At 41.0% G+C, this 21,325-nt stretch overlaps 1 protein-coding gene across 1 annotated transcript; it reads left to right on the plus strand.

Annotated features, from left to right (window-relative positions):
• Positions 1–9,928: 9,928 nt before the first annotated feature.
• irak4 (interleukin-1 receptor-associated kinase 4) lies at positions 9,929–21,260 on the plus strand. The gene is made up of 11 exons (XM_083763293.1): positions 9,929–10,269; positions 10,711–10,856; positions 11,553–11,903; positions 12,446–12,606; positions 13,605–13,669; positions 14,280–14,394; positions 15,082–15,191; positions 15,367–15,553; positions 17,856–17,918; positions 18,416–18,580; positions 20,935–21,260. The coding sequence occupies exons 1-11, from the start codon at positions 10,103–10,105 to the stop codon at positions 21,001–21,003; spliced, it is 1,599 nt and encodes a 532-aa protein (XP_083619419.1). The 5' UTR covers positions 9,929–10,102; the 3' UTR covers positions 21,004–21,260.
• The last annotated feature ends 65 nt before the right edge of the window (positions 21,261–21,325 follow it).

The following is a 21,325-nucleotide window of genomic DNA, read 5'->3' on the forward strand; positions in this document are numbered from 1 at the left end:
TGAAGTGAGGGGTGTCATCATGACATAACGTATGTCGATTTGAAAAGACACACGACGTAAATTCAACATTCATTGTCAATTGGAGCCGAATATAGGAGGGACTAACGCCCCTTGAAAATAAACCAAACTTTTACTTTTGAAGCCTTTGAAATTACTTCGGACAAAAATTGAGCATATCTTCGGCGTCCAGAAAAATGTGACATTACTCCTTTAAAGCAGGGGTATACCATTCTGGCATGATAGTTACACACGTTTGGACGGTTGTAATATAGGAAAAACATAATAAAATAATATATATTTTACTTGGAGTATTTCAATTTCCAGTAATTTTACCACTACATATCAGAGGCAAATATTGTACTTTTACTCCACTACATTAATTTGAAATATTTCGTTACTATATGTTAGTTTGTACATTAAGATCGGTGGTTTAACCCTTTTCATATCAAGGCCCATTATTTATTGGGCATTTGAGCCACGGAACCACCATTTGACGACATTTAGCCTCTCAGACCCATTTGAGCCACGGACCACCATTTGATGACATTTAGCCTCTCAGACCCATTTGAGCCACGGACCACCATTTGAAGACATTTAGCCTCTCAGACCCATTTGAGCCACGGACCACCATTTGATGACATTTAGCCTCTCAGACCCATTTGAGCCACGGACCACCATTTGAAGACATTTAGCCTCTCAGACCCATTTGAGCCACCATTTGATGACGTTTAGCCTCTCAGACCCATTTGAGCCACGGACCACCATTTGAAGACATTTAGCCTCTCAGACCCATTTGAGCCACCATTTGATGACATTTAGCCTCTCAGACCCAAAACTAAATATGTTGGTGTCGTTGGATAATATTTCCATAGGAGAGATAGCAGGCAGATGTTGATCAAAATAACAATTCTTCTACATTCTCTAATTGTGTAGACTTCTTGTAAATTAAGTAATGCAGATTTTTAACAATAATTTAACTCTTGAGCGTAAAATGAAACCAAATATTTGGTTTCATTTAACGCTCTCAAGAGTTAAAGATCTATAGAGCGTCGCAGTCCCGCTCCATCGAGAGACCCGGAAAAGAATTCCGCGTTCATTTCGTCATAGACTTTTCAAAAAGTATTTATTTAAAGACGTTTACACCGCAGACAAGGCCAACTGGAGTTGTGACAAATCATGACAATAAACACAATGTTTTGGGATGATCAAATAATTAGAAAGAAATTACAAATTATTTGATCGGCCCAAAACATTGTGTTTGTCATGATTTGTGACAACTCAAGTTGGCTTTGTCCGCAGCGTAAACATCTTTAAATAAATACTTTTTGAAAAGTCTATGAGGAAAATTAACAGGGAATTATTTTATCAATTAACTTGTGTAACTTGTCACCCTTTTTGCAGGTGATTATTTTTCTAAGTGCTGGAGTTTGGAAGTGCTCGTTAGATATCACTCAACTGCCCTGTGTACCATCTGTTTTGAATTAGCACATAATGCAAGAGGCAGCAGGACATTGCTTTACTGAAAACGAGTGCTTCCAAACTCTGGAAAAAAATCATGGCCGTGGTCTGCAAAAGGTAAATAGGAGTGGTTGCACCACTCAAAAAGACAAAACACCATACAGATATGAACATGAACACCCCTCTACAGTGCTTTGGCACCTTCCCAATCAACAGGATTGCCAACAACACTGCATATGAGACAGGCAGGTGACCCACACATAATTTAGCTTCCCCACAGTGTCAATAAATTAACACATTATAAACCATTTTAGTTCTCTTGTGTGTTGTTACTTAAACATGGTCTATATGTTATACACAAGGAAACATGTGCAACACAACATGACTTAACAGTCACTTCCAAACAAGCAGCTGGTGATGTCAATTAGTAATTTTGACTCAGGTGTGCACACACACACACACACACACACACACACACACACACACACACACACACACACACACACACACGTGTAACTTGTCACCCTTTTTGCAAAACATATGTTAATGACGTTTAGAAGATTTAGAACACTTTCCTGGGGGTCTTTGTGTGTGTAATATGTGGTTTGTCATGGACACTGGGCTCACATCCTTCCTGGACTACATGTTAGCTCAGTAAGACAGCCCTCCCTCTATCCAAAAGGAGGAGCAGTGCACCAAAGCATTACGGGAATTTTAGTCCAGGAAGGACTCAAATCTAAAACCACATATTACACACATAAAGACCCCCAGGAAAGTGTTCTAAATCTTCTAATTGTCATTAACATATATTGCAAAAATTGTCCCTTTAATATTCACCAAAACCAGAGCAGAACTCCCACCACGGGACTCGGGCAATTAATCAATAAAGTTGCAACCACTATTAATGGCAAGTATTTCATACAGCTTAAGTTAAAACATTGTGAACTATCCGTTTAAGCTAAAGTATCAATGCTTCCATGTCGAAATATGTCTGCTGTACTGTACTGTACTGTACTGTACTGTACTGTACTGTACTGTACTGTACAAGCTCTCCTCCGTGGCCTGTGTGTTAGGCTGTGCAACAATGACACATGGTGAACAAATGCTATAACGACCCAGGGACCCAGGGGCACAGCCACACAGAGCTGTCTACAGGAGTGGTTGTGTCACTCAAAAATATCCCAACACGGATTTTTTATTGACAGAAAGTAGCTCAAAAGATTTTTAGGAAACAAAAGCATGGCAGATTGAAAGAGGATAATTCAAGCTTGCCCTACTACAGCTGCAATGAGTTTAACGTTGTTCAATACAGATCGTAAATGCAATTTGGATCAATGGGATGTCAATGGAGGGCATTGCAACTCTAGATTCATCACATTGTTAAGTGTTGCAAATTGTGGCTAAATGACTCTTAATCAAAGGAATTTCCAAACTGATTCCACTATATTTCAAAGGCCCAATTAATTCCGAAATGAATTATAAAAATCAGACCCATCTGAAGTGAGCGATACTGTACAAGCCCTCCTCCCTGGCCTGTGTGTATCTGTCTGTTAGGCCACACACACACACACACACACACACACACACACACACACAATGTCGAACATTGCAGCTGTATGGAAAGCTTGACTTATTCTCTTTCTATCCTCAGTGTTTGTTTCATAAAAATTCACTGTATACATGTTATGAGTTACTTTGTGTCCTTGCAGGTTTTTATTTTTCTAAGTGCTGGAGTTTGGAAGTGCTCGTTAGATATCACTCAACTGGCCTGTGTACCACCTGTTTTGAATTAGCACATAATGCAAGAGGCAGCAGGACATTGCTTTACGGAAAACGAGTGCTTCCAAACTCTGGAAAAAAAACATGGCCGTGGTCTGCAAAAGGTAAATAGGAGTGGTTGCACCACTAAAAAAGACAAAACACCATACAGATATGAACATGAACACCCCTCTACAGTGCTTTGGCACCTTCCCAATCAACAGGATTGCCAACAACACTGCATATGAGACAGGCAGGTGACCCACACATAATTTAGCTTCCCCACAGTGTCAACACATTATAAACCATTTTAGTTCTCTTGTGTGTTGTTACTTCAACATGGTCTATATGTTGTAACACAAGGAAACATGTGCAACACAACATGACTTAACAGTCACTTCCAAATTTCCAATCAAGCAGCTGGTGATGTCAATTAGTAATTTTGACTCAGGTGTGTGTGCAATCCAAATCACAATGTTGCGCGCGCGCACACACACACACACACACACACACACACACAAACAAACAGTGTCAAAATTGTCAAATTGGAAAAACTTCAGCAAATAAAAGCTTCACATCACACAAAACAAAAATGCTTCTAACTAACTAGTTGCTGCTTTATCAATTGGAAAATCAAAGTGAAATTACACACAGGAAATTCCATCAATTCCTTAATGATAATTAAGCTGTTAATTAGATAAGCCAGTGCACCATTGGTCCTTCCAGCAAGGTGGTCCCCAACTAAATGAATGATGAGTTTGTAACCAAATGGACACTTATTGAATCTTTAACTCTTGATAGAATGAAACCAAATGAACCAATCAGAGTAAATATCTGCATTCATTAATGTAATACCAGAACAGAAGTCTACACAATTAGATGTAAAATAATTGTCATTTTGATCAACGTTTGCCTGTTATCTCTCCTAATGGTACCAACGTAGCCCAAACATTTAGATTCTCGTAGAGGGTTTTTTTCGATTCTGACGAATCTCTCTACGAGAGTCTAAAACATAACCCCCCAATTTACCGTCGAAAGTTGAACGTTTGTGCCTCAACATCACTCTTACCTTGTACAAATGCAAAATCTAAGCTGCTTTTAATGTTGCCCCACTTGTTTGTGAGGTGTACGGATTCAGATTAAACACGGAACATGCTTATTTTTCAATAGAAAAGGTATTTTAATCCACTCTGTCTCGGAATCTGGCGGCCATCTTGCTTTTCTCTCCATTGTAAATGCGCAAGAGAACCCTGGCCGCTAGGGGCGCGGGCAATATTCTGTTGCGCCGTTTACCGCATTTACAATGGAGGATTCAGAAACAGAGTGGATTAAAATAGCTTTTTATTGAAACATAAGCATGTTCCGTGTTTAATCTGAATCCGAACACCTCACAAACAAGTGGGGCAACATTAAAAGCAGCTTAGATTTTGCATTTGTACAAGGTAAGAGTGATTTTGAGGCACAAACGTTCAACTTTCGACGGTAAAGGGGGGGGTTATGTTTTAGACTCTCGTAGTATAGAGTAGTAGTATATCTCGTAGTATAGAGAGATTCGTCAGAATCGAAAAAAACCCTCTACGAGATTCTAATCTAAATGTTTGGGCTAGTACCAACGTCAATACAGAATGGAATTGTGGACAAACTTTTATAGAAAATATGTTTTAGTCTCTAAATGTTCTGATGAATTGAAAATGGTGGACCCTGTTGTAAACAATTAAGTGTAATGCTGTATCAGTGTGCCTCCACAGACCACAGTAACAGTCTTTGTATTGAGTTGTGCTTTCATGTGAAATGTACCCATTCTGCAAACTGTTAATAAATACTGCAATCTTATCAAACGACAACAAAATATTCTAATAGTTTTGGGTCTGATTGAGTCGGCTATAATTCTCATCAAATGGTGGTCCGTGGCTCAAATGGGTCTGAGAGGCTAAATGTCATCAAATGGTGATCCGTGGCTCCTCAAATGCCGAATAAATAGGCTTGCACCAGGGTACATTTTTAGTTTAGAGGTGACACAATTTGTCTGTCCAATTTAACATTACTAATACTATAGGCTATAATTAATGTGAATTGTGATAATATACATCACAAACCACTGATCTAAATGAGCAAACACCAAACACTCACCTAGGCTGCAGAGTTCCGTTTCCACTGCAGATTCTTGTAGCTTTTTTTGTTTTTCACCAGCCAGGTAAAAACACCGACGAGTCTAGTCTACTCGATGTCCATGTAAATTAAATGTTACATTACGAGTTATTCATTAAAACAAACGGCTTGTTGTAAGTTACAAACACTAGCAGGCACGTGTTGGGAGTTGGCGTGTGTACTGTGCAGTTACTTTTTTTTTTACCAGGTGCGGTGGTGCGACCTGAGGACTTAAATTGCATGCACATGCGCATCCCGTGCACCGCAGCTCAAGGAACCCCCCCCCCCCACCCCCACACACACACACACACACACACACACACACTTACACTTACACACGCACACACACGCACGCGGCACACAATTTATTCATTAATTCGTTCGTTCGTTCGTCCGTCCGTCCGTCCGTCCGTCCGTCCATCCGTCCGTCCGTCCATCCATTCATTCATTCAGAATCATTCATTCATTAATTATTTCGTTCGTTCGTTCATTCATTCATTTCATGACAGACTGAATGACGTTATAGGCTATATGGCTGCATTGAAGTGTATGATTCAACTTTTCATGGTTTATATTAAATTGTTTTAAAATGTTAGTGTTATAGTAGGCCTATAGTCTAGAGTAGCCTAAAACATCATTTAAAAAAGCAAAGTAACTTATGGGGGCAAATTAATCGCAATATTTCTTATTTCTGTGATTTCTTCTTCCTGTGAAGCACTTTACAATTTACAATTTAGGCATTTAGCAGACGCTCTTAATCCAGAGCGATTTACAGTAAGCAAGTACAAAAAACATGGTAGGCCTAATACATATGTAAAAAGTCTTCATATAAGCTATAAACAGTGGAATATCTATAGAGCACCGAAGTCTGACGTCACTTTCAGTAGAGGGCGCCAGTAGACAGGTTCATGTATTTTTTTAGTTGCATTATAATCACTTTTTATTATTAGTGTGGTTGCCCAAAGGGCAACCAGACTCTAGTAACTGTAACACTTTATTGTGGGCTCGCCACAGCGAGCACATTATTGCCAGTCTATATTTATTATTCCGCTTCTTTATTCTTCTTTATTCCACCCTTTTTTTTGTGACCTCACTACTTCCACATACTTTATGCTAGAAATTTAGTTCAAACTTCAAACTGTTCAGCTCTTTGCAGTGATGTGTGCTTGTATTTTTATTTTTACAAAGTTTTATACTTTTTATACTTTTTAACTTTTTAACTTTTTTTTGCATTCTTTATAGTGAGAGTCGATGGAAGAAAGGTCCCATTTTCACAGTTAACTTTTTTGAGCTCTTATTACTCCGTCATACTTTCACTTTGAAACTTCATTCAAACTTTATAATGTTCATCTATCTTTAACTTTATTTATAGTTTTTACCTCCCATTGACAATGTATGGGATTTATCTCTAAATCAACCTCACTTTTGCAGCCTCATTACTCTGGCATACTTTGTCGTAGAAACGTGATTTAAACTTTAGAAAGCTCACACGACTCTGGACCTTTTCGTGGTTCAAACCGTATTAGAATACGTTAAACGGTTTTTCCGAAATCGCAGTTCAATCGCAGGCCGTTTCGCCTAATTAGTGCCAACTTAGAGTGCGGGGCTTCTTTCACTAGAGTGCGGGAACTGAAATTCTTTCCTTGAAAATTTACCAAACAAATTGTCGTCCCGGCCAAAATATTCATTTTACACGCATGTTCTTTGGTCATTTTGTAGCCACACATGTCCTCTTTCACACAATGTGACCACCAAAGCACAGAGACATACAGAATGTGAACTACGGCCTTTTAAGTGACACAAATACAGTCAAGCTGCTCATTGACCTCCATTGTAGAATTCTTACGAGGAAATTATCGCGATGACAATTCTTAACTCGCTCTTATAACAATCAAAAAAGAAAAAGAAAAAACTTCAATTTTTTAGATTTTTTTTTCTTTTTTTTTACATTTAAAGAAAAACTTTTAAAAACACTTCTACAACTTCCACATACTTTATTCTGCTTAAACTATAGTTTTTACAATTTTTCATACTTTTTTTTAACTTTTACTTCAGCTTTAATGCATTTTCTACTTTTGTTTACAATATGCTACAGTCCCGAAATTTTGATTATGGATTTAGACCACCAATGGTAACACCATTACTCCGGTCCCCGAGTTTCAAACTTGACACGGCAATAACTTTATACAAAGCATTTTACGCGAGCCCACGCAGTTTCTACAGGAACTGCTTTCTAGTTAACTTAAACGCCCAATGCATTCTCTATGGCAATAGCACAAACTTTGGCATGCTACTAGTCCTACATACTTACACCTAGCAACCCCATTCTAGCCTTTGAAATGTTTCATAGTTTTAGAAATATAGTGCTTTCAAATTTGAGACATTTAACATGGGGCTCAATGGCAATGCCGTACGATATGGGCTATAGCCCATGGTCCAAAATGATGAAAAACGAGGATAAAAAAAAAAAAAAACGATGGCTATAACCCATCGGTTTTTTTCATTTTTTTCAAATCCTCAAAAATGATGAAAAACGGCGTGCTATAGTATGCCGTACGATATGGGCTATAGCCCATAGTCCAAAATGATGAAAAACGAAGATTAAAAAAATGATAAAAAATTTCAAAAAACGATGGGCTATAACCCATCGTTTTTAAAATAAAAAATCAAAAATCAAATCCTCAAAAATGATGAAAAACCGTGTGCTATACTATGCCGTACGATATGGGCTATAGCCCATGGTCCAAAATGATGAAAAACAAGGATGATTTTTCTTTTCAAAAATTCAAAAAACAATGGGCTATAACCCATCGTTTTTTTCATTTTTTTTCCAGACAATACACACTGCTTTTTTGTTTGTTTTATTCTTCTGAAATTGGTCGTGAAAGTAAAGACTTGAGTGGGGTTTGAACTCACCATCTCCCGATAATGTGGCAGCGTTCTAACACACAGAGCCACTGGCTCCAGACAATTCAGACTGCATTTTTGTTTATTTCATTCTCCTGAAATTGGACTTGAAAGTAAAGACTTGAGTGGGGTTTGAACTAACCATCTCCCAAACATGTGGCCAGTGTTCTAACACACTGAGCCACTGGTTCCAGACAATTCACACTGATTTTTTGTTTGTTTTATTCTTCTGAAATTGGTCGTGAAAGTAAAGACTTGAGTGGGGTTTGAACTCATCATCTCCCAATGATGTGGCAGCGTTCTAACACCACTGGTTCCAGATGATTCACACTGCTTTTTTGTTTGTTTTGTTCTTCTGTAAATCGGTCTTGAAAGTAAAGAAATTAGTGGGCCTTGAACTCACCAACTCCCGATCATGTGGCCAATGTTCTAACACACTGAGCCACTGGTTCCAGACAATTCACACTGCTTTTTTGTTTGTTTTGTTCACCTGAAATTGGTCTTGTTCTTCTAGTTTTTCACCCAGTTTCACTCAGCCTGGGAGTCATACGGTTTTCTGTAACTCATTTGACCTGCTGAAAACCGGTTCCATTTGTACAGTGTCAAAGTCACTAACTTAATACTATCAACATCTATCTATTCTATAGACCCTCTACAACAGTGGTTCCCAAACCTTTTCTTGTCAAGGACCCCCGAATTTACACTTTATTAGCCCGGGAAACTTACCCTAACCCGGCTATAATCCATGGTCAAAAACGATGAAAAACGAGGATTTGAAAAAAGACAAATCACTTTTTGGAGTGATTTTCGTCCTCAAAAATTATGAAAAACGGCATGCTACAGTACCCTAACCCTACCCTTGATCGTAGGAGATAATAATCGAGTGCTATCCAGTCATACAATTTGAACACACTTTGAAACTACTACAGTTAACTACCCACTTAAGGCCCAATCAGATCCCAGTTCAAACCCATATAGGCAAACACAGGTGGCGCACACATGGTTCTGAAATAAAATGGCCCATTTGGATACCACCTAAGATCCAGTTAGAAACCCACGTAAGCCCATATGGGCTAACACGGGTGGGCCCTTTGTGAAAACTGGGTGCACGGCCCACTTGGAACCCATGCCCATAGCTCATGTCAAAACCCAATTGGTCCCAGATGGACATGTTAGCTGGGTATATTGCTTTGCCTTTGAGTAACAACATTGGTACAAAAAAATAAACAACATAACAGGAGCTTTTCTATCGTTTGTTGTGCTGTTGTTTATCTAGGCTACAGTACCTACACACACACATATATATATATAGTTTCTATGTTTAATAATAATAATAATAGTTTCATGAGTAGATGATGATTAAGTGATTATCCCTTGAGCCACCACTAGAGAGCACTGTTGGACTCTCGCTGTGCACGACGAGCAGACGCAAACGTAGGAGGAGACAGCAGCTGGTTACGTTTAGGCAGAACCATAGAGACAGAGTTGTGACATTGAGGGGCAGAAAACAGCCCGATCACGTGGTTTATGTACTCGCACGAGTCTATGTAGAAGAGCCTGGCCCCATGAAGTGAACGGAGTTGTCGTAACTCTGTCTTACTCTATGGCTCTGTGTTTAGGGAAGTTACTCAATATCGGAAAACACGTCCGGAAAACACACATTTTGTTGCTGTATGATCAAAACACGAGTTTACATTTACAAATACCGAGTTTCCTCTTAACACGCTCAACATATTACAACAATGAGCACATACTACGTTATTATAGGCCAATTCGTTGAATAATAATAGGAAAGTGAAAGTGAAGACTTGGTGAGAATCGTTTCCACAAGATGAACGCCGGTAGTTCAATAACATCCACTACCTACATTCGCAGACTAGATTATGGAACACGTCGCAAACTGTCTGACTTTCTGGACCCCCAGGACGCCTGGAAACAGGTCCTGGTGTCCATAAGGAGACCCAGCGGGGAGCCCCGGTACTCACAGCTTCATGTCAGGTGCAGTATAGGCCTATGACTATTTTTTGTTATATGTAGTAATGTAGTTATAGTTCTCAAACGTTTATTTTCAGTTTCCCCATAGCCATAGGCTAGTCAATACATGAAATGCATCAGACTGAGGTCTTCAACGTTTTCCCCCTCTACGCAGTAGGCTACGCTGCGCACCCTTTAGCCGAAGTTAGCAGATCTACAAGCTCACAAACTCACATGTAGGCCTATAGGTCCCCGTTTCGCCTCCCGGCCGAGGCTATACACTTACTAAAGTAAATGTTGATTACCAGACTAACACTTATAGGCTACCTGTAATAACAGTGTTTCTTATTTGGTAAAAATAAAAATAATAATAATAATAATAATAATGTATTAATTTAATAATTATATATATATAATTTATTTTCTCCCACCACTGATCTGATATTGGTCTTTCCTTGCCTGCAGGAGATACGAAGGCCTGGTTGCACAGGGGAGAAGTCCAACACTTGAGCTGCTGAATGACTTGGGGACAACTAATTGTACAGTGGGAGAACTTGTAGAGATTCTGAAGAGCCACATATTACTGGCTCCAGCCAGTTTACTGCTACCTGGTATGTTTCCAGCCAACACTTCAGGGTGACCGGAAGGCTCGCTCCAAAATATTCTCGTCCCCATTTTCTTCACGAACCAGCGGTTCTTCAATTCTTGTATTTGTTAGGCATAGTTACTGAGGTTAGGTTTAGGAATAAGGTTAGTTTTATGCATAGTTACTGAGGTTAGGTTTAGGAATAAGGTTAGATTTAGGCATAGTTACTGATGCTATGTTTAGGAATACCAGGTGAATACCACTGGATTTGCCCTGGGTTAGGGTTCACTAGGGTCACTAGTCACTATAGTCACTATAGGGTTAGACTAGACCAGGGTTCCCCATTTAATCTTCCTCAAGGGCCATATTTTGACTAAGGTATCATGCAGGCTGGGGGCCGAGTCCGCATCACGCTCGTTTAAGTGCCAGTTTAAGTGCCAGAGACGTTGAATCCAATTATGCACTGATTGCCATGGACAATAAGACAAGTTTTGTTTTTAATCCATATTTTGAAAATTCCTCTAATCTGGTGTACAGGTGATGACATGCACATTACATGCATAATATAATTACATTTTCTTTCTTTTTTTATAATGGGTCCTTGAAAAAGAGAGCAATTGTTCTCCCTGAATAAGTAAAGGCCAAAGAAAAAAAGTTATGTAATATTTATATCCTGAAAAAAAAAGTTCTAAAAAAATCCTACTTTCTTGTCCTACACCAGATGCATTAAAAGAGTGCAGCAGACAGCAGGATTGTCCAGGACCATGGACGGCTGACACAACCAGGGCGTGTCCAGGCCCACAGACAGATGACAGGGTGTGTCCAGGGCCACAGACAGATGACAGGGTGTGTCCAGGGTCACAGACAGATGACAGGGTGTGTCCAGGGTCACAGACAGATGACAGGGTGTGTCCAGGGCCACAGACCGATGACAGGGTGTGTCCAGGGCCACAGACCGATGACAGGGTGTGTCCAGGGTCACAGACCGATGACACAACCAGGGTGTTGGAGACGGTCACAGGACAGTCCCTAAATACCCCCTCTGTGGATCATGACGAACCAAGCAACTCAGGTCAGTGGTCCTCAAACATGTTCATGTCCCATATTATGGCTGCCGGGCCCCCATTTGTTTGTGCCAGGCACCCTAGACAGAAGATTTGTGTTGTTAAAATGTCTCAGAAAACACACACACACACACACACACACACACACACACACACACACACACACACACACACACACACACACACACACACACACACACACACACACACACACACACACACACACACACACACACACACACATTATCCAATCAAGTGTCCAGATGGTGTGCCCTTTTGTCAGAGGATTGTATGAATGTTGATTGGCATGTGAAAATAAAGAAATAAAACAAAGAAACAATGTATTTTTAAATAAATGTTTATAAAATAACAGATATTTTTGTATTTATTATGGTTTATCTTTCAATATAGTGTGTGAAGTGAATATTGAACCTTGTAGTCACTTGATAAGCTCACTAGATGGCAGTGTTGGGTGCCATAGTTCTAAACATGTTCATGTAATGTGACCAGTCTATGAATGTTGACTGTGTTCTGTTGTTTGTCCTGGTAGCTTACTTGACGTTGCCATACAAGAAGCTTGTGAAGATCACTGGTAACTTTGATGAGCGCCCCCTGTCTGACGGAGGGAGCCGGTTGGGTGAGGGAGGCTTTGGGACTGTGTACAAAGGCTTCATCCGTGACAGGCCTGTTGCTGTCAAACGGCTTAATGCAGTGAGTGCAGTGTTGTTTTTGGCATCACATTTCTATTTTAGTCATAGTCATAGTCTCTTGAATAGTTTTCACTTAGTTTTAGTTACATTTTAGTTTTAGTGTTAGTCTAGTTTTAGTCGACTAAATCTACAGGTGTTTTAGTCGACTAAAATGTGTTTTGGCGGGCCTTGATGCCGTCGTAATGGCTGATTTTATACTTGCTGTCGACAAAATCAACACTGAGTGAGTGGAAACACTTTCTCCTTACCAGTGGCTCTCACTTTTACATTTGCACACTCTCAGTTACAGATCTCTAAGGGTCTAAGATGGGACCATATTCCAGCAATTCATGTCACAATTATTGTGGTAAAAATAATTGTGATTAACGATATTATCGCGTTGATATTATTTGAGCTTGTAGATCTGCTATTTTTAGCAAATCAATTTGTGCAGAGTGAAATTAGAGCTTACCAAAATAATGTGGTAAGTGGTACTGAATTTGCAGCTCAACAAAAGCCAATTCATCCTGTTGTATTACGGATCACGTCCCATCCCTACCCTCAAGGAACACTGAGGGTACATTGAGAACCAATGTATGTTCTCAATGCAATTCTTACAAAGCCTGTAGCTGTAGGCTGTCGACATTAACCACGTAACCTTAAACGCTATTTTCTTCCCCCCCCAAAACAATGTTTTCAAAAATGGTATTTTCTTTCTCTCCAATTTGTTTTGAAAATAGCCGATCTACAACCCTAGTGGATTTTCATCAGGTTCAAGACCTTGTAGAAAGTGTGCAGACTTCCCTTCATCTCATACATATTCCTCGTACATATTTTACTTGCTTCCTTTTGGACTCTGCTTCAAGAGTAGTGAGACTGTGAGACCACATCCAACCACTACAGATGTACTAGTTATATTGCATTAACCCTACCTTATAAATTGGCTATAAAACAATGTTTTATTCATCAAAATAAGCCTCAGGTTTCAGCTTTAACAAAGCATAATATTTCCACTTTCAGATGGAGCATATCTCCCTCGACGAGCTAAGAATGCAGTACGACCAGGAGATCCAGACGCTGAGGACGTGAGTTGTCAGTTCCAAATGTCTTTGTATTTCTCTTGCCTGTCCTTCACTGTGTCCTCTAGCTCCTTGTTACACACCGGTGGCTGTAGTGAAGTGACTCACTGCCATCTCATAACCACGTGACCTGTGTCTTAAGCAGATATCTAAATCAATGTGATGGATCTCAAGAGAGATACAGTAGCAGCAACAGAGGAGAGAGAGGGGGGGCAGTTGTGAGTTACAGCATCACCAAGTAGCTCAAGCTATTGAAGCTTGTCGCTCTGTGCTCTTAAATGCAATTTAATTATTTTTATGTAAATGCCACATTGTAATTTATGTTATGTTAAATCGGGACTCATATATTTTGAAAATCCTGTTCAATGAGTGTTTACAAATGTCACACAAAGCAATACACAAGTGTTGGAAAGATAACATCATCACAGGAACATTTTATGAAAGGCCATTTAGTATAATTGTTTTACTGATATCGTAATACGATCACATTATGTATTGCTTCTTTCTACTTGGCTCTGTGATTGTGAAATACTTTTGTTCCTGGTTGTTTGGAAAAGGTTTCGCAGCATGTTTGTTACACGTCTGTTCCGATAATAAAGGCTGACTTTCTTCACAGATTGCAACACGAGAACTTGGTGGACCTGGTTGGTTTTTCCTGTGACAGCCAACACCCGTGTTTGGTGTACGCCTACATGGCTAATGGTTCTCTGCTTGACCGGCTGGCTTGTTTGGTAAGTTACAGATCCATCGTGTTCGTCTAAAAGCCCTTGATAGTGTCAAAATGGATCCGTATACAGTAAATCCTCAGTGTTGTACAAATGTAACTAAATGGATCCTTATGGGTCATTTGTTCCGTGGCATTGTTCCGACCTCCCATTGTTCTGAAATTACTAACCCTATCTCTAAACATAACCGCAAGCACGGGAGCATTAACCTTAAACCAGACTAAATCTAAATATAAGATTGAGAAACATTTAGTGACTAAATCTTAATTGCCCAGACTCTTCATCAACAAAGATGGCGAAAGCAAACATTCTTTGTTCTGTACTTATACATACAATAGTATGGTACAAAACACTGAAGTCCTTAAACCAGAAACCTAAACATAACCGCAAGCGCGGTTGGCATGTTCGCCAACCAGCAGCGCATGTTCACCAACCTTAATGCATGTTCGCCAACCTTAATGCATGTTTTTTCGCCTTTATTTTTTTTATGGGGGGACAGACAGTAGGCTGACAGGAAATAGGGAGAGGGATGGGGGGAAGACATGCAGTAAGGGCCGTTGGGATCGGGAGTTGAACCTGCAGCACACTGCCAGACTGGATTGCCAGCTAAGGTGCCTGGACCACTGAGCCATGGCCCAGGCCACCTTAATGCATGTTTGGATATTTTTCTGTATGTTCATTGATTGATGTCAGGATGAAAGCCCCCCACTCTGCTGGAGACGGAGATGTCTGATTGCTGTGGGCACAGCGAGAGGCTTGGACTACTTACACAACAACCACCACATCCACAGGGATGTCAAAAGGTACACACAGGCTTTTGGGTTGGTTTTATTACATCCTAATCTTTATAATCTCATCATCTATTACCAGTACTAATTGTTCTCACCACCTTGCCCGTGGCGTGAATCGGAATCGTGAATCGGATGTGTGGTTAATTGTCTAATAAATTGTTGTCATATGTTTGTTTAATATACCCAGTGGAAATATTCTGTTGAATGAAGACCTGGTGCCGAAGATCTCAGACTTTGGCTTGACGAGAGCGTCGGCCAAGCGCTCGTCAACCACCATGATGACCCAGCGGATCGTTGGCACACGGGCATACATGGCACCTGAAGCACTGCGAGGCGAGATCACCCCAAAATCTGACATATTCAGCTTTGGAGTGGTAAGACACACACGCACGCACGCACGCACATGGAGATATAGTGGCTTTAGATATTGCATACTGTACATGTAGGCCTCTTCATCACACACACACACACACACACACACACACACACACACACACACACATCTGTCTGAGACTTTTGCAAGGGAGCCCTGGCCAAGAAAGCAATCAAGCAGGGCAGCCAGCAATGCAATAAAAAACAGAAAGCAAAAACGCATTAATACAAACTCAAGTAAAACAAGCTTTTCAATATCTGAAGTAAACTTTTAAAATCACCCAAAGGGGATTGAGTGATCCAGTCTAATGGCATTCTCTGGAGCCGATTCCAGGCATGGCGCATACCAAACTAAAAGCCACCCCCCTACAATTGATGGACGGATGATGTGATGCTCAAACATGCACTCTCAGGGAGCGGAGGTTGTAAGAATAATTTTCATTGTTTCATGTCCTATGAAAGAGCTAGGGATCACGGCTACAAATTGATTTGGTTGTGCAGTTTGACCCATCCGTTTTGGAGATATGGCTTATGGAGTGATGTCTTGCACAAATGGAGACACTTGAGATCATTAAGACCTGAGACTAATTCTAAAAAACTTCTAAATAATGCTGCTATATCAGTCACGCTCAAACTTTTGCATGTCTCCCCGTGTCCCCTAGGGTACCCTCACAGAAAAAATGCAGTAATCCTGTTCTCTGACTCTAAACTACCTCCCCCTGGCCAGCCGGGGCGCCTGATGGAGGGGAAAGGAACTGGTCGGAATAACGTGTTCCTTCCACACGCTACGTCTGGCCGGGGAAACTCCCCCCTGTCAGGTGAAAAGAAGCAGCTTGGACATATGCATAGAAGGAAGCATGAGGTCAGTCCGCTGCCCCACCAGGTTGGCAGAGGAAGTGTAGCGCCCAGGATTACATTAGATAATTGACACTGGGTGATAAAATGGGTTGCAAAATCGTGGGATAAAAAATATTTAAAAGATGATGGTTCCTGCCTGATGACTACAAACTTTGACTACAACATGACGTAACGATATCATCCGCCCCAGACCGGTTCACACAGCAATTTTGTAACACAGACCAGGCTTTCCTCTGAGGTGGAAAGCCTGGTGACGCGAGGTTAGTGAAGGACCGGTATGTATTTGGCAGCGGACCCCATCTCAAAATATTTTGTTCCAGCTGGGACCCCAGAAGCCAAGATTTGTGTTAAAATCACACCTGTATGAACTGAGCGGTGTAACTATACTTTTACTGTACTGTAGTTATATGTATTGTTATGGTCATAGTGGTCAGTGTGAATGAGCCTGTAGGCTGCTCAACAGTGCCACTTGAGGTCACACAACGGTACTGTTCATACCCCAAACAGACATAAACACGTTATTTTATTATGGATCCCATCTGCAGTTCTAGGAAAGCCCCGCTGTGATTTACAGTTCTCATTATATATTATAATTATATTAAAGATTTGTACACATTTTCACGATTTTTCAAAACTAGCAGATCTACAGTACAAGCTCATAGCGCGTCACTTTGTGCCTCCCAAAATGGGAGTGGGGGTTCAGAGGTGGGTGACTGGGAGTTTAAAACGTTACATACAATACATACATTTTAAAATTGCAATTTAAATGGCAAAGGGAGAAGCCTAGTTATGGCTTTGTAAATTAAAATGTGCCATAACAACGAACCATATACTGTGGGATAATGAAGTCAGACCTGCCCCATCACATCAATGTGTAAGATATGTTGCATTTAAATAAAGCGCAAGGCTCACTTGACTCCAGTGTGATACACTGGTTCCCAAATGTTTTAGTTTTAACTCGAGACCCAAAAGAGAGATTTGATCTCCCCGGGACCCAAACTAATAGCATTGTGTTGCGTAACCTTGTTGGTTTTTTAAGAGAATAAAATTAAACAAAATAAAACGAAACAAAACAAATAAATTATTTCAATGAAAACTTTTAAGAAGCAGTGAAAATAGCAGATCTACAACTTTTCACTGCTTCTTTGTTGTTGTCTCTTTAAAAACCATGTTGTGATTAAAGTAAAAAGAAAACAAAAAAAATATTCAAATTTTTAAGTATATTTACTCATGACCCACAAAAATCGGTCCCAACCTACTGTTCTGATATAAGGTCATCTGTGTCAATGAAACTGGTTGACCTGGTATCTTGTGTACACTAATAGCTCCAGTCTAAATGACTGCCATGGAACAGTAGAGTCTATGTTTAAGCCTGCTGAGGTAATGAGAGGCTTGTTGTAGGAGGAGAGCCAGGTGCTTAACCCCATCTCTCTGTTATCTACACAGGTGTTGTTGGAAATATTGTCTGGACTCGGTCCAGTCGACGAAAAGCGGGAGCCGCAGTTCCTGGTAAGACAAAAGAGGTTTTCACTGTTTCCATGGAGCTGTGGCACACACACTGGATTTTTTAACATTTAACCACTTTAATTAACCCTGGTGTATTTTTGGGGTAAATGTTCCAAAATATTCACACACAAAAAAGTTTTTTTCAAATTTGGATTGTGAACTTGTAGATTGTCTATTTTAGCAATTTTTTATGGGGGAACGCCTCTTACACAATACTAAATCCCCAAATTAAGGAAAAATGGTCCCTGCTGCAAGATGGAGCCCCTAGAGTACCGACCAGTTGCCTCTCTGAGCTCTTGGATGTTAATACAAATTATTGGGTAATAATGTAGAGTTTGTAGACAGACAACGTAGAATCTACATTGCAGAATGTAGACGAATGATCCACGCAACAGGTATAAAAGCAAGAAGTGTTCTCGGGTGCCTGGTGTTCCGGTTAGTCGGTTACCCTTGAAGAAATACTGTCCCATGTTATCTTTTCCTCCTTCCACCACGGCAAGATGGAGCTGAGGTATGACATAGAGGATGAAGATGAGGATCTGACTCTGGAGGACTTTGTGGATGAGAAGATGAGAGACTGGGAGTTGGTCCAGGTGGAGCGCTTCTACTCACTGGCCTGCAGCTGTCTCCATGACAGGAAGGTCAGACGGCCTGACGTCATAAAGGTACAGTAACGGCAAGTGTCTCAAGCATTGAGTTATAAAAGAACTAGAGTGGTAAATGACAGACTGCACTGGTTGACCTACTTGACTTAATCCTCTTTACCCCGTCGAGGGGCATAGGGCGTCCACCAGAGCTCTCCATCTCACTCTCTTCTGGGCCTGCGCTTTTGCTTCCTGCCAGCTCATGCCAATGTCCTTCAGGTCCTGGAGAGTGGAACGTCTCCAGGTGTTTCTTGGCCTACCCCGTTTCCTCTTCCCCTGTGGGTTGTAGTCCAGGGCCTGCCTTGTGACGTTATCTGTGTCCTTTCTAAGGGTGTGGCCTATCCAGTTCCACTTTCTCCTTTTGATGGTACTAGCTATACTGTCCTGTTTTGTGATCCTCCATAGCTCCTCATTTGTGGTTTTGATGGGCCACCATAGCTTGAGGATGTAACGCAGGCATTTATTTATAAACACCTGGAGCTTGTTTATTAGGCCCTCGTTAGTCTTCCATGTTTCAGAGCCATAGAGCAGGACGGTCTTCACATTGGTGTTGAAGATCCGTAGCTTGGTGTTGTTAGAGAGCTGTTTGGATATCCAGATCGGTCGCAAGATCCTAAATGCCAGCTGTGCTTTGCTGATTCTTTGCTCTATGTCCCTGTCTGCTCCTCCATCCCTGCTGATGTTGCTCCCTAGATATGTGAAGTGTTCCAGATCTTCTATGGCCTCTCCTCCAAGTGTGATGGGGTTATGTACCCGCGGATTTATCTTCATTGTCTTCGTTTTACCGGTGTTGATCTTGAGCCCAAGCTGTTCGCTGTTTGCCTGCAGTCTGTCTGTCTTCTGTTGCATGTGTGTGTGGTTTTCAGAGAGTATTGCAAGGTCATCTGCAAAGTCCAGGTCCTCGAGCTGTGTAAACAAGGTCCACTGGATTCCTGTCCGATGATCTTTGGTTGTTTTTCTCATTATCCAATCAATGGCAATGAGGAAGATCAGAGGAGAGAGGAGGCAACCCTGCCGTACTCCTGTTGTGATGGCAAAGGTGTCTGAAAGTTTGCCCTTGCTGATCACACGGCCACTGAAATCTTGGTACATGTTTTTTATTAGGTTGGTGATTTTTGAGGGTAGGCCATAGTGCCCTAGCAGTTTCCAAAGCACTTCCCTGTCTAGGCTATCAAAAGCTTTCTCAAAGTCAACAAAGTTTACATAAAGAGGGGATTGCCACTCTACGCACTGTTCGATGATGATTCTAAGGGTTGCAATATGGTCTGTGCATGATTTGTCTTTCCTGAACCCAGCTTGCTCTTTTCTTAGCTGTTTGTCCAGGGCTGATTGTATCCTATCTAAAATAATCCTGCAGAAGACTTTGCTAGGGATAGACAATAGCATTATGCCTCTCCAGTTGCTGCATTCGCTAAGGTTTCCTTTTTTAGGAAGGGTGACCATTAGGCCGGTCTTCCACTCTGTTGGGATGACTTCCGTATCCCAGATGTTGTTGAGAAGGTGGTATAAAACCTCAGTGGTTGCCTTGGGGTCAGCTTTCAGGATATCAGGGCTGATGTTGTCAACTCCTGGTGCTTTTCCAGCCTTCAGCTTTTTGATGGCTCTTGTTATTTCATCCTTTGAGATCCTCTGACTGCACTGGTTACCAGCTCACAACAGAAGACATATACGCCTACGCTCTGGGCTTGTAATAAACTAGAATTTCGCGGCCCTGACAGGCCGCTCATCCCAGTTACGTTGCAGCGCACTATGGGAAGAAGGAAATTGCGGGAGTTGACTCCACATGTAATCCCGTCTATTGGTTCTCTGTATCGTTCCAATTTGTATCGTCCAATTTCTTCTCTGTATCGTTCCAATTCCTTCCGTGAGGATGTCTCTGCGGACTGGACTCGGAGAAGATCAGATCCCAGCAGGCAAAGGGGGAGGGGCTGAGAGCTAGTGTGGCCAATTAGAATATTTATGGACACATGTTTGTGGCCAGGGCACATGTTTGTGGCCAATTAGAATGCTTATGGGCACACTTTTTGCTCACGTGACATGGGCACACTTTTTGCTCACGTGACAAGTTTACACTTGTAATAATAGATGGTTAATCCTGGCGAAAGTGTCTCAACTGAATTGTAGATCTGTTATTTTATTTTTTTATGAATCGTCATACTAGTGTCACACGGTAGGTTTCCGCCTCCTGTGGTTCCGACTACTTCTGCACATTTCTGTATGTATCACTCTCTTTGAATGTGCACGCAGAATCCTGTTAGTCGAGCTGTAATATTCCAGTGGGGAAGATGTTAAAAGGATTATCTTGTAAAGTGAGTGCTGTGTGACACGGGAGGACTGTCTTTTCCATTCATTGCTGTCGAAATGTGTTTCAACAGGTTTTGAAAGAACTAGAGGAAGTTGTCAGAAGCATCTTGCTAGAACCTCAGGTGAAGGATGAAGCCTAGGACCCTGGGGGGCCCCAGGGCGGAGCTGCTGGCACAACAGACATGAGTTAACTGAGAAATGATGAAAACCATGAAAGACATACCATGGTTTTCGACGACATACTATAGTATGTCATTTCTCATAGTTTGACGATAAGATGAAATCATGAAAGACATACTATAAAGTATGTATACTATATTATGTCGTTTTTCAGGATTTTCATTTTACCATTTGTTATATAAAATTTACACAAATAAAATATGATACGTTGATGCTATGCCGCCCATTGATAACTGTTTTCAAGCCAGCGTAAATTCAGGAAAGGTAAATACAGTACAAGGC

This window comes from Protomyctophum parallelum (genome assembly GCF_964188405.1).
Source record: "Protomyctophum parallelum genome assembly, chromosome: 4".
NCBI classification, from domain to species: domain Eukaryota; kingdom Metazoa; phylum Chordata; class Actinopteri; order Myctophiformes; family Myctophidae; genus Protomyctophum; species Protomyctophum parallelum.